At 41.4% G+C, this 13,986-nt stretch overlaps 1 protein-coding gene across 2 annotated transcripts in view; it reads right to left on the bottom strand.

Annotated features, from left to right (window-relative positions):
• Positions 1-702: 702 nt before the first annotated feature.
• ano5b (anoctamin 5b) overlaps positions 703-13,986 on the bottom strand; it is a 30,708-nt gene continuing 17,424 nt past the window's right edge. For both annotated transcript variants that reach the window (XM_005931395.3, XM_005931396.3), the window contains 17 exons: positions 11,498-11,566; positions 11,037-11,321; positions 10,726-10,845; positions 10,544-10,650; positions 10,329-10,463; positions 8,650-8,755; positions 8,317-8,377; positions 7,847-7,998; positions 7,445-7,519; positions 7,113-7,359; positions 6,836-7,014; positions 6,614-6,711; positions 4,694-4,824; positions 4,393-4,598; positions 4,093-4,271; positions 3,237-3,342; positions 703-3,112 (listed from right to left, as the gene is read on the bottom strand). In XM_005931395.3, the coding sequence (XP_005931457.1) occupies positions 2,885-3,112; positions 3,237-3,342; positions 4,093-4,271; positions 4,393-4,598; positions 4,694-4,824; positions 6,614-6,711; positions 6,836-7,014; positions 7,113-7,359; positions 7,445-7,519; positions 7,847-7,998; positions 8,317-8,377; positions 8,650-8,755; positions 10,329-10,463; positions 10,544-10,650; positions 10,726-10,845; positions 11,037-11,321; positions 11,498-11,566 (2,484 nt within the window). In that variant the 3' untranslated portion in view covers positions 703-2,884. The remainder of the gene's footprint in view (positions 3,113-3,236; positions 3,343-4,092; positions 4,272-4,392; positions 4,599-4,693; positions 4,825-6,613; positions 6,712-6,835; positions 7,015-7,112; positions 7,360-7,444; positions 7,520-7,846; positions 7,999-8,316; positions 8,378-8,649; positions 8,756-10,328; positions 10,464-10,543; positions 10,651-10,725; positions 10,846-11,036; positions 11,322-11,497; positions 11,567-13,986) is intronic.

Here is a 13,986-nt window from a genome sequence, read left to right on the forward strand (position 1 = left end):
GGCCCTTCAGTTGATTCATCCACAGTTCACAGAAGCCTCACCAGACATGGTTTTAATGGAAAGGTGGCTGTAAAAACCATAAGAAAAGGAAACAGAGAGGAAAGGCTGAGGTATTCCACATTACACAAGGACTGGACTGAAAATCAGCAGCGAGAGGTCTGATGGACCGATGAATCCAGATTTGACAATTTTAGTTCAAATTGTCTTGAATATTTACAGGTCAGGAGAGCAGTACAACAGTGTCCTTAGTGAGGCTCCACTGTGTTTTACAGATGGCCGTGGACACTCATAGTATTTTCAGCGAATATATAAAAACACAAAATGGAGCACTGTCAGTCATAGATCAGCCTCTGCAGAGCCTGGACATCAACATTACCGAAGCAGTGTTGGATCATCGTGACACAAAATACAGAAAAAGGCAGAGCTTTGAATGTCCTTCAAGAAAACAGGAGAACTATTCCTGAAGACTACTTAAAGAAATGACTAAAAAGCAGCTTAAGAGAGTTCAGGCTGTGTTGAAAAATAAAGGTGGTTGTGCCAAATCTTAACTGTTAAGCTTGTTTAAATTGTACAGATGTTTTTCTGTGGAGAACAACGTGGTCTTAAAATAAACTTGGATGAGATCTTTATGTTGGAGAAAGATGCAAAACATAGATGCGCTGGGTGTCTTATTGTAATTAAAAATAAAGCTCCAACAAAAAATGACTTTTCTTTATTTATTGGGAATTTTAACAGTTTTAATAAGTTCCTGTTCAACAGTCGACAGAAAACTTACATATTGATACTGACAAAATATTTACATGATCACAGTTCATGCACAAAACTGGTACACTGCACATAGTTTGCAGCAGTAACAAATACTATGCAACAGATGTTGAGAAACAGATAGGAATTTTTTTTCTTTAAAAAAACATACAAAAACAAATTAAGACAGATGTTTAAGGCATTCGTTTGTTGGGAAGTCCATCATGGATGTTGCGGGATTTTGCACGCCTCAGTAAACAGTCATGCTCAACAGACACTGAAAGATTTTAAATCCTGAGATTGGAGTGAGTGTCGACTGTCAGATATATCCTGCTGATTGCATCAGCCGCTTTACTGTAAGAAGTTAAAGCACAAACACGGAAACCTAAAAAAGCATAACAGATTTACACGCACTCTATATGACAAATGATCAACTTATTAAAAAAATAATCAATCAGACGCTTGCTACAATGTATAATGTAAAGCAGGAGTCTTATTTTTCATTAGTGTGGTGCCTTGATGTGCTGGAAGAGCTGTCTGAGCTAACACTGCTTCTTGGCCAGTTACGAGGTGATGAAGAGGACAATCTAAAACAGGGGTCCCCAATCCCAGTCCACGAGGGCCAGTGTCCCTGCAGGTTTTAGATCTCACCCTGGGTCAACACACCTGAATCACATGATTAGTTCATTACCAGGCCTCTGGAGAACTTCAGGACATGTTGAGAAGCTAATTTATCCATTTAAATCAGCTATGATGGATCAAGAAGACATCTAAAACCTGCAGGACACCGGCACTCGTGGACTGAGATTGGGGACCCCTGATCTAAAAGAAAGAACCCAAATGCTGCAAGGTCTTTTATAGGCAAATGTAAAAGCATAAAAAGAGTAACTCTAAACACAAATGCTTCAGGCCACAGGGCAGAAATGGATCAATAAATTAATTTCACTATAGCCCCTTAAAAAAACAGCATCTTTATATCTACAGCAGCACTTAGACGTCAGCTATAGTTAATGAGCTGGTTACTAAAACCATTTCATGTTACTCATACATATCCCCACCAGGCTACAAGAAGATCTGCTTCCTGTATATTTCTCAGCTTGCGGTTGGACGATTAATAATATGTGGTGACATAACTAATGTGAAAGTTGAAAATTAAAAGTTGGCCATTTATTGTATAAACAGGGAAAAGTAAAACCAACGCATGATCTGTCCAGCGCCCTGACAACATGTTCTTCATGTAGTCTATTTTGTTTGTTTGTTTGTTTTTAGAGAAACTTTACAATTGGTCCCGCAGCAACTTGGTAATGCACGCAGAAGATCAGACACGAGCCTGCAGCTGCTGTCTCAACGCATTATTTCTGTCGCTAACTCAGGTCAGAGTGAGTGGAAAAACACCACACATCTGATTGTTACAGTGTTACTGCAGTGTGATGGAGGTACTTGGTTTTCAAATGCACAGTTTTAAAGAGCTTTTTTCTACATATAATAAACACTCAAACAATGAAACTCATAGTCTATTAGCTCGGCTGTAGATCAGTAGACATATTGTTATGTAGCTACCTATTAAAATAAAAATAAAAAACGAATCATGGTGAAGCTGTCCGAGGAAGCACCGCCAGTTGACTTGTGTTTCATCTCGCATATGTTTTTAAATATTTGTAAGCATGAGTGTTTTCTACATTCACAACTGACTAAATATTCAGTCCTTCATTCTCATCAAAGACTAGCATGCAGAATACTAAATTGACGTCACAGTCAGCTCTTTAAAGAGGAATCAAACCCACTGTCACACATTCAAGAAAACAAACCTTAACTGTATCAGAAAACACAGAGATTATGCTTTTATGACAAAGAAAGATGAATGTAAATACAGTTTTTATGGGAAATGAACGCTTCGTCTGCAAAAGAAGCTGATTTTAAGGAAAATAAAATGTTATACTGCACTGGATTTTAAATGCTGTATCTATGCGTTTCCTAACATAGGAGTATAATGTGGAAGGCTTTATTGTCCATCCAAAATGAAACAAATAGCGTTTTGAATTCAAAGACAGAAGCCCTTGCATATGGCTGTTCTCAGAGAGAAGAGAACACACAGACATGTCCGCCCTCGGCTTGGTTAGCTGGAGGTGCGACGCAGGTGCTACAGGCACTCAGAAAGCACTTCGTGTTTGTCTGGCGTCAACGACGTTTCCGAAGTTTGCGGCTCTGTGATGAAGCTGGCACTCAGCTGCAGTTTGAGCCTTTCCACCTCGTAGTTATGCAGGTGTTCTTGAATCAGGTATCGTTCTCGCTTGATGCGCGCCTTCACATCTGACGGGACGTCTGGGATCATCCACGCAATAAAGAACTTCACCACAAAGACCACATGCTGCAAAGAGAGCGTTATCACATGGTGAAGATATCATCACTTTGCAACATTAATTCAGGTTATTATTTATCTATTTATTTTTACGAGTGAGGAACGTGTGAGGGAAAAGTGTATTTTGTCTTACTTCCATGATAATAATGAAGGCCATTTTGGCTGCCAGGATGTGCCAGAACTGCATGGTGTGAGTGTACTCATTCTTGTGGCCTGGAGGGTGCCGGTAGTCACGGTATCTGTACAGACCAACAAGAGAGCGGCGTCACATGCAAAAATTTCAAGGGTTTACAGAGAATGGTCTGAAAATGAGAAAATATCCAGTGTTTGACATCTCTGGGGGAAACTAACTCAAATAACCACTCGATACACCACCAATGCTTGCAGAAGAACTTTATAAATTGAAGTGAATGGGCTACAGAAGCTGTCATGTCAATGTGAACCAACATCTCTGAGGAACTTTTCCAGCCAACCATGAAGAAATAAGGCAATTCTTAAGTCAAAAGAGGGTTCAATATGCTGCTAGCAGTGTGTGCCTAATGAAGTTACCAGTGAGTGTACAATAAGGCTCCCATAACAGACAGAAACATGAATAAACTGAAAAGTACGTAGATCTATGCAAACAGTAATTTGAACCTAACTGACAAGTTTGATGAAATGCCTTTCATAAAAGTTAAGTTTGCTAACATGTAAACACAACATTAGTACTCTACAGTCAGTGAGAATGCCAAATATTTACTCTGACTTTTGCCTCACGAAAGCCTTTTCACCACCAATTGCTGCATGTAGCAGCTGGAAACAACACTGTAAGATTAGTGAGCTTGAATCTCAGATGAAAGATCCTAAAACACGCCATTGACAGGCACGAACTGCAGAGTCTTGCAATGACTTTCATTGGTTAACTCATTCTACCAATATTTTGTAAAGGTTATTTACTAATGCTTTAAATATGCTGAAAATATCTAAAGAGCTTCTTTCAGCTCTAATACCTGCAGGTCGTATTGAAGTGACGAAACCAGTTGTCCTCAGTCATATTTTGTGGTCTTATCGGTATTCTGTATTCTGACAGGCTGCTGTTGATGTAGCCCTTCATGCTGGTACTGTTGCTGTAGGCATACAGGTACACCATACGGGGGATCATGTCTGAGGTGAAGGCCATGATGAAAGCCTGGAAGGAAAGGGACCACAAAAAGTTGTTTCTGAAGCTTATTTCCAGGCTGATACGTAAGCACTATCTCATGAAGTTTAACCTCATTTTAAATGCGATGAAAGGGAAAAAAACCCCTCACATTGGTAACAACGGACAAGATGGCCACTGAATTTAGGATCTCCTGCCATGCTCCGATGTTTCGAGCCTTGGATGCCACTGGTCGCCTAAACTGGGTGGTGAACTTCCAGGCGTCCACCCTGATTTCCAGGATGTTGTTGAACAGGGCCAAGAGGGGGGCCAAGGGGAAAGAGGCCACAAAGAGAGTGATGAAGCCAAACTGGATCACTGGAAAGCAGTCAGGACAAGTTAAACATTTCCTGTTTAATGTGACTTTTTAATTGATATTTGAATTTATCAGAGAGACTAGTGAAGCATCTCACCCATCTCTAGGTACTCGTAGAACAGGCCCAGCTGGCTGAAGTTCTGCAGAACATGATCCTGCTCCCATCGACTGTAATGGTTCTCGGGGTTGTGACGTCCCTTCCTGCTGCTCCACCAGTTACGCATCAACCTAGCAAAAAAAATATGGAAAAAATATGGTGGAGCTTTCCACAACGAGATTTTCAGAGCAAGAATGGTGACGTCAAGCTGCAGATTTAGAAGATGCAGTTCTCTTCTGGGAGTTTAAGACACCACCTCAGCACCTCTAAAGTCCCTGCTTGTTTTGTAGCAATTTCAAAGGTTCAAGAAGGTTTCATTTTGTCATGGGTTCATGTAAAAAGTGTGATGTTTTTTTTATTTTTATAAATACTGTTTTCTGTTAAGTCGCTTTCATTTATGCGCCAGGCACTTAAAATCCAGCTAATGATCTTCACTTACACTTTTAAGCTGGAATAGGCAGAAATTCTTTTAGCATGGCTGGACAAAAAATGCACGACAGCTTTTCAGTTTAATGTAATTCAAGAGAGGAAACTCTCCAAACTGCCTCTGGGCTTTGTTTTCAGGCTTTAGAAAATTTACTGTATGATGGAAGACTGTCAACAAGCAAGGCATTTTTCTACCTAATCAGGTAAGGTGAGGCAATACAAAGAGCAATACAGTCAAATTCACAATGGGAACTGGATGTGGTGGCTCCGTGCGTTAAATGGAGGGGTTTGGGTGTACCTGGCCTCTTGCCCTATGACAGCTGGGATAGGCTCCACCCCCAATGTTAGGCCCTGGTTTGACAATTTTTGCTAGTGCTTCTAGATGCCGATCCTTGTGGATACTTGTTTAGGTTTTTAGGTGCTTTCCTGCTACAGCACACTTAATTCAAGTGATCATCTTGTTATCAGGCGTTTAATACGCGAATCACTTTAATTAGGTGTGTTGAAGCAGGGACTCGGGTCCTTAGGAGTGGGGTGACTGTAGCTCAGGAGGTAGAGCAGGTCACCTACTGATCGGAAGGTTGGTGGTTCGATCCCTGGCTCCTCCAGTCTGCATGCCAAGTATCCTTGGGCAAGACACTAACCCCAAGTTGCTCTCCGATGCATCCATCGGAGTATGAATGTGTGTGAAGAGAGCATTCAGACAGCACTCACTTTAGAGTCAGTGCTTGTGTGAATGTGGCATGTTAAGTGTCATACACTTAACTGTGATGTGTGTGGGTAAGCAATAGTGTGTATATGTAAATGATGCTGTGTGTGCGTCAGGAGGTTGGAGAGGACTTTAACACACAGTTGTTTGGTTGTTGGATTAAATGTTTATATGAAAATTAACTTCATATTTGCTGAAATATAAGTTACATTTTTTACTCTTGGACATTTCTTTCTAAGGGTAGGGTAAGCACGGTGGCACGGTGGTTAGCACTGTTGCCGCACAGCAAGAAGATCCTGAGTTCAATTCCACCATCAGGCCGGGGTCTTTCTGTGTGGAGTTTGCATGTTCTCCCCGTGTTTGCGTGGGTTCTCTCCGGGTACTCCGGCTTCCTCCCACCGTCCAAAGACATGCAGCTTGTGGGGATAGGTTAATTGATTAATCAAAATTGCCACTAGGTGTGAATATGAGTGTGAATGGTTGTCTGTCCCTGTGTGTTGGCCCTGCGACAGACTGGCGACCTGTCCAGGATGTACCCTGCCTCTCGCCCTATGACAGCTGGGATAGGCTCCAGCGCCCCCCGCGACCCTGAAAAGGATAAGCGAATGGATGGATGGGTAGGGTAAAATATTTTTAACTAAACTTTACGCCATAGATAGTTAATGTATTATCTTTGTGGTTTCATGTAAATCTCTGACTTTTTTCCAGACTTTGGAGCTGATGATGGTTTCACAGATTGTGGCTTATTGTTCGGCCAAATAAGACGAAGATTTGACGGTACTCACGGCAGCAGAGCTTCTTGAATGTTCCCCCATAACTGTTTCCCCGCCATGACGATCAACAGCTGTGTGGTCAGCTCTATCAGGCAGCCTCCGGGGTCACACTAGGACAGCAAGAGACAGGCTTTTCTGTCACACTTCTTGTATTTATGAGGATGTCTGCTTAAAGAAATACGTCTCAGTTTAGAAAAAAGAAACAATGCTTAAATGCTGTCTTTTAAAACTCACCTCCTCATTCCTAAATTTCTTCCATTTGCCAAACATGTATGTGTAGTTACCCGGGTAACCCACAAATTTGCCTTTGAAGAAGGCCACATAGAAGCAGGAGGAGTAGTAGTTGACAAACTGGAACATGAACATCTTCGTAATCAACCTGTTCTCATATTCCAGGTGAGTTTTTGGTATTTCTGCAGGAAGCAAAGCATCATCAGTTAGCAGATCAGATAGTAAATCATCAGTTTTATTGTATTTTCTAAATCCTGTTTGCCCAATTAAATCCCAGTACCCATATCAGTGATCCAGATGGCCACCTTCTCATAAAAGAAGTTAAGGATCATGATGATGACAAAATTGATGCAGGAAGCGGTGACAGAAGTCGCCAGCTGTGGGGTGATCAATCCGCCCACTAGCAGGGTCTTGTTTTTATGGTTGCCGGACTCTCCTTTATGGTTGCCAATGATACTTGCGAAGGATGCATAGACAGCCAACCTATATGCTATGACACCAGTAATACAGGCCAGAATCAGAGAAATCTGTAGAGAGAACACACATGATTTATAAAGCTGTGACTAGTTATAAAATCACACACACATGCACTTCAGCTGAATAATCGCTTACCCAGAATGTAACAGTGGCTCCAGAGAGGCAGTAGCGAGCACACCTGGTGTGGAGGGGGAGATATGGCTCCATTTCCTGAAAGATAAATTGCTGTTATTTAAAGCTCAGACAGACAGAAAAATACCAAATAACCTTTTCTGCAAATTTAACTGCAATGGAACTGTTTTTCCAGCTTTAGAAAGCCGAGTGGGAGGCAGGAGGTTTGGCAGTGTAAAGGAGCAGGAAGAGGGAAATGGGTGCAAAATGCAATGAGGGCTTTAACCTGTGAGAATGAGGTTTAAATCCTGGGGAGGGGAGCCTTAAAACAGAGAAAGGAGCACTCTTTGTACCCCGTGTAATTCCCATTTTTTCCTTTTGTTCCAAGCTTTTTGCCCATTATAACTTTAATAGTTTGAAAAGCACCTGTGTGATCTTGTTGAGTCTCCTGTTAGTGCATTTGATCTCAAACTCAGGCCGAGTTTGAAGCTCTTGCTGTTCCTCTTCAAAGTCCACCAAGTCCCACTCGTACTCCAGCCGGGCCTGGCGCCGCTTCCAGAACTCCAAAAACAGAGTTACTGTCAAAGTCAAGAAAAAGACACGGCATTTTTTAAAAACCATAACTGGTCAAGATCGATCAAAACTCTCATAACTCTCACATCCATTTGGCTTTATGCTGCATTTTATGCTATGCTACCTACAAACAGCCCCGCTGCTTTGGCATAACAGCATAATTGTGCCAGCAAATCTTCCCGGACTGGAGCAGTTTAGGCAAAGTTGGACGCTCTTTTCGTGTGAAAGGGCTTTAACTGGGAAAATCTGGCCAACAGGAGGGGGTTTCGTTGGATCTCCTACACAAGTCAAAAACAGCAAGAGCGGCACAGACTGACACTTACCCCAGATCCCCATAAACATGGCAAAGAACACGGTTGCCTCATTATCAAACAGATGGGATTGCTGGAAGAGAGAATATGGAAAAGTATAGGTTCCTCGGACATGCACAAGAGATCACATGCTGGGAACAAACAGGGTAACATGCTGGTTACTCAGTATGTAGCTGTATGATTAAATGTGGTCAATCTAAAACATTTTAGTCTGTGTAATAATAGTTGACCTTTTTTCACTGATTACATAAACCGCATTGATTTAAATAAATTGATACAATGTAACATATGTGTAAATGAAATTATAATAACGCGACCAGTTAATATATGAAATGGAATAATTACCCAGGATGAGAGACACGTTGAGTCGAGCCTCCAGAAAGTGCAGTTTTTATCGCAAAGAGGACACATCATGATACTGCCTCCTATTTTAGGGTCACATATTTCTTTGCTAAAAATAAAACAAAATAAAGAAACCCACAGATGAACATACAGTACACACAGTAGAAGGCAATTAAATAATATTCAAAGTGTCTGTATATAATATTGTCTAAAAAGGGTATTTTGCCATAGTATAAGCATTAAAGGGACATTTCATCGCTCCAAAGCACATTCACGGTTTCCTCTGGCCTCGTGTGTTGTTCGTCCATTCTAGACCTAGAGGGCATAGTAGCGGCACATGACCTAAAGTGGCTCAAGTGCTCGGATCTGGCAGTGAACTGCAGGCTGGGCAGCCTCCATTTATCCACTTAAAATTGGGTGTGCAGGGGTTTTTTTGTGAACAATTCGGTGATCCAGCTCCACCAGCTACAGGGACAAGAGGCGCAAGCCTGCAGAGGTCTGTCAAGGAACTAGCCGAAGAAGTGGAGGAAATGAGCTACTGTTTGTGGCTACAGAGGAGGGTCAGATGCAGGGGGTGGCAGAGGGATATCCTGATGTAGCCACTTGCCGCCTCACCTGGAGATGTACAGGGTACAGGGTGAAACATCAGTGACAGGTTACCAGCTGAAGACCCTGAATCTGACCCCAAAGTGCACTGGAGGAGGTGTGAGGCAGAGGGCTGAGCAGGAAGTCTAGAACCTGTATATTTTATTTGGTTTTTATATGGATTGAAAAAGTGTCTTTCTATCTGTGACAAGAGTGTGATAGGATGTAAACACTGGTGACAAAGAAAAGAGCACAAACACAACAGCTACAGTCTGTATAAGTTGGTGCTTGGTTTTATATTTATATATATTATATATATTTATAGCAGTGGGACTGTAAACGCTTGAATTCACAGGTGAAGCGGTGTGGCCCAATACTTTTGTCCACATAGTTTATATAGAAATTAACCAGTTTGAAAGTCCTGCACAGAGCCCTGACATTAATCCCAGCACACACTTTATGACTGTTAAACAGGTGAAACAAGTAGTCCATCACTGACTCCACCAGCCCCCTTGTTGGTGAATGTGAGAAAAACTATCAGTGTGCCTTCCTTAAAGAGCGCAGGTTCTTATTATACAATATGCCTGCTGGTTTTAGTTTTCACTGGTCAGCAATTATCCATCTATTCTCCTCCTCTTATCCAGTTCAGGGTTGCAGGGCAGCTGGAGCCCATCCCAGCTAGTACAGGGTGAGAGACGGGGTACACCTTGGAAAGTTCACCAGCTCCGCAGGGTTAACACACACACAATCATACCTATTGGCATTTTAGAATCACCAGTTAACCTAACCCCACTAAATGCATGTCCTTACACTGTGGGAGGAAGCCAGAATACCCGCAGAGAAAGGATGGATTTGAAGCCAGGACCTTTTCACTGTACCACCTCTCTGCCTGTGGTCAACAATTACATACACTTAAATGGCAGTTTAATGGTCTCCCCTAGCCTAAACTATTGCAGTCAGCTAAAATGTCAGATCATGAAAAGTTTTATTGTTATGATTTACAGTAATAAAAAGACTTCTTCCTGTATAAAGTAGATGAAGTAAATTGTTTACTTAGGTTTGCCCAAACAGCTGCGATGCCCCCTGGTGGCACTAACCTTGTTATGTTGTCATCATAACTGAGGACTCCATAGATGAAACATATAAGGCCCACAACAGCTGCCAAAAAGAGCATCTCTGTGTAGAAACCCAACCAGGCAAAGTAGATCCCGATCTTTTCTCCGTAGTACTTCCTGCAAGCAAATGAAGAGTTTAACATCAAGACAAATGGAAATTTTAGACGTAAGATGATATGGGACGTGTGTTTGTTTACTTGATGAGGTTGAGGGGCTGCTCTTTATAAAAGCAGAGAAACCTGGCCCAGTGCTTGTACAGGTTGTAACGCTCCTCTGCATTTCTGCCCTTTTTCCAGTACCGACACTGAAAGCGAAAGACACAATGTCAAAACAGGACCTGCTGAACAAAACACACTTTGAAGTTGACCACGTGTCTTACATCATGAAGGGGGAAGGCCGCCGTGTAGGTCCCATTGCTGAGTAATCGCTTGATTCCCGTCTTTTCTCTATCTTTCTGCCCCTCTTTGTAGTACGCACAACGAGACAGGATGTAGAACACCTACCAACGAGGAGGAGGTTTAACAAAAGATTAAAGGATTTGGATTTACCCTTTCAGCCAAATGCATTTTAAGTTTTGCCTGATTGATACAAAACACTTTTGTGGTCATTGGGGTAAAACCCATAAAAGTATCTTTATTAATAAAAAACAAAATCATTAAGAGATTTAAAATATATCTTTGAAATACTAACAATTCTATTTCTTGTGGATGGTGGGAAGAAAGTGTCTTTGTCCCCAATGAGGAAGAAGTCAGTCTTGGTCTTGTCGAAGTGGTAGGTGAAATAGTCCGGTTCTGGGTGCATGATGTTCGATGGCAGTCGAAAAGGCTGCGTGAGCCACTCCAGAGCGACATCCTGACTTTGAGGAATGTCACTCTTCTTGAAGGGAACTTTAATCTTCAAGACATCAGCGTAGGTGGCCAGTACATCTCTTGGAGCGTGGATCTTTAAGAAATAGGTCTTTTGGTCCTTGGAGTCCTGGTGGAAAAATAAGGAACACTTAAAGGAAGCATCTTTGTTAGGATTTTTGAGGCAATAATCATGGCATTGTCAAACACTGAGCCATCCCTTTAAGACATTTATATCTGGACTCAGGTGTGCCTTAGCACACTGTCCACTAGGTGGCGCTTGAACTACACAGTTGAATTTCTTACCGATTTGTCTTCTGTCTCCAGTTCCAGTCCTCTTTTCTCCAGGTTGGCTTCAAACGCCCTCCTTCTCTCCTGTGGATAAACACACAAACCAAAAACATTGGCGCTCAACAGACTCATGCCTGTTTTCCTTTTTACGGATCCATGACAGGGACATTCAGCCAAAGCCTTTTCCTATTTATTTATGAGTATTTACGACTCAAACCTTTACAGTTTTCCCAAATGAAGGTATGAAGGCCTACAGGCACGGGTTTCGGATTAAAACTGGTAAAGCACCAGCAACTTATTCAGGGAAAAGTTGACATCTTAATCAACAACAGGCACTGAGCATGTTAGTAACTGACAGCACAACTGCCCACATGTCTGCTACAGAAGCACAAAAGTGACCTTCACTCCTTAATGTAGGGAGGGATGGCCACATAACCAAAAAAAATAAAAACACATTTAAAAATATAAAAATGTACCTTTATTTGATACACTTTGAATGAATCAAAATAAAACATGACAACAGTGAGCTATAAAAAAATAGCTTATGTATATATTCAGTGTATTCAAATGACAGATACAAAAATGTGGTTAAAGTTGAAATCTTGGCAAGCCTCTTAAAGCAAATGACAAAAAGTGTCATGTTTGTGTTGGATGTTTGGAAACTCATGCAGAACATTTCATTGTTTGGTTTTCTAACGTCTGCTAAAACCCACGTGAGCTTGAACGTTGTCGTTTTGCTATTCAACATCCAGCATCATCTTGGTCAGATCAAACTTTTAGAACAGAGGTGAACACGCCCATATTTATACATCACGCACCCCTATACGCCCTGTGGTGCCAGGTGTGGTTAACATGAGGGTACCCTAGCAAATGACAAAACATTTGCATTTGATTGAGTGAATACATTTCAGCAAAGTTAACAAAAAACTGTATTACCAAGATCATACCTACATATGAATGTTTGATCTCGTACAATCTCATCCGTGAGGGCTGTGAGAGTGAAAATGTAAACATCTTCTCCTCGGAGTGCAAGGGTATTTATAGCACTTCCTTGGGGATCTAGTGTGCTCTATGTCACTGCATCAGTGATTTTTCTCCCTGAAATGCAACTGAGCAGCACTGGCCCTGTATCCAGACGCAGCTCCTGTGCTCTGCTATCCTGGATCTTAGAGCTCTGTGTCTTTTTTATATATGCTAGGCCACGTGGACATTAGATGAGACAGATGCCACTTGTTGTGGGAGCATGTGTCTCTTTGTGGTTTTCCTTGTTATCCAGTGGGTGTATGTGATACTCTGAGAGTATGCACCCCACTGATAAGTCCCTCCTGGAGGATTAAGGAAAGTATTTTTAAAAGGGATAAGACTCAGTCTACTGGCATTTGTTTCGAGTTTGGAGGTTGTTAAAAGAAAATACTGGAATTTGCCATTAAATAGTGAATCAGATCCCTTATGTGGTAAACTTAAGCATGACATAATAAGTGTTCAGAGGGGTGTACTATAAAGGAACATCAGCATAGTAACTATTGCATAACCTGCTCCAGACCAGATTACTGTAGGTTTCAGTAAGCTGCATTTTCTCTGACACCGTATCCTGTAAGTGTAATATAGATACTTTGAATATGCTCCATAAACGGTAAATTGACTCTACTGGAGCACTCAAAGCATTTCATACAACGTGCACTTTTTTCTACACCTGAGTGCTAATGTAACATTCACATCCTGGTAAATGCACATTGGGGTTCAGTATCTGGCATGCAGACTGAAGCAGCCAGGGATTGAACCACCAACCTTCCACTCAGATGACCTGTTCTACCTCTTGAGCTAAAGACTACTCAGAATATAATCAGTAGAGCTGACTAAACGCTACTGAGTAAAGCCTAGCCTTGCGTCACACTGTCACAGTAATTTCCATTCATTTATATTCAGAAGGTCGTGCACATTTTTAGATTTGGCCTTTTTTTAAAACATTGCTTTGTTTTGAAGCTTCTAGAACACAAATGAGAAAACTGACCATTTATATTTGCACCATATTAACCACTGAAGATATTCAATTAACAAAATTAATTCCACTTTGATCTGGCGACAAACTTAAGCAGTTCTCCTTTAGGAGGCTAAGGAAAAGTGTAAAAGCTAAACACACTGAGCAACCTGTAATCTTTAAGTGCATGCAGTTTTAAGTTTCAGAGCTCTAAAGTGCAGTTTTCACATTAGAAATAAGCAGTAGTGCCAATGTAGTAGAAATATATTAATATATTTAGGCCTATTTTACCACTCTGTGCACTTGTGATAATTTCCACAGAATTACTCTCATCAGTTCCTCTGATATTGTCTCTGACTGGAGTAAAAAGAAACCCAATTTTGTACATAAACAGAGCTAGATGGCATTAGCCAGCAAACACTGGCAATGTTAAACTTGTTCCACTCCTCAGGTGACCACTCCTTTGTTGTTTCTTTACAGTTTTTTCTGAATGCTTAAACCCTAACTGTGATTCCTGTAGCACAAT

The sequence above is a fragment of the Haplochromis burtoni genome, unplaced genomic scaffold, assembly GCF_018398535.1.
Source record: "Haplochromis burtoni strain Fernald_Lab_line unplaced genomic scaffold, NCSU_Asbu1 Contig_59, whole genome shotgun sequence".
NCBI lineage: Eukaryota > Metazoa > Chordata > Actinopteri > Cichliformes > Cichlidae > Haplochromis > Haplochromis burtoni.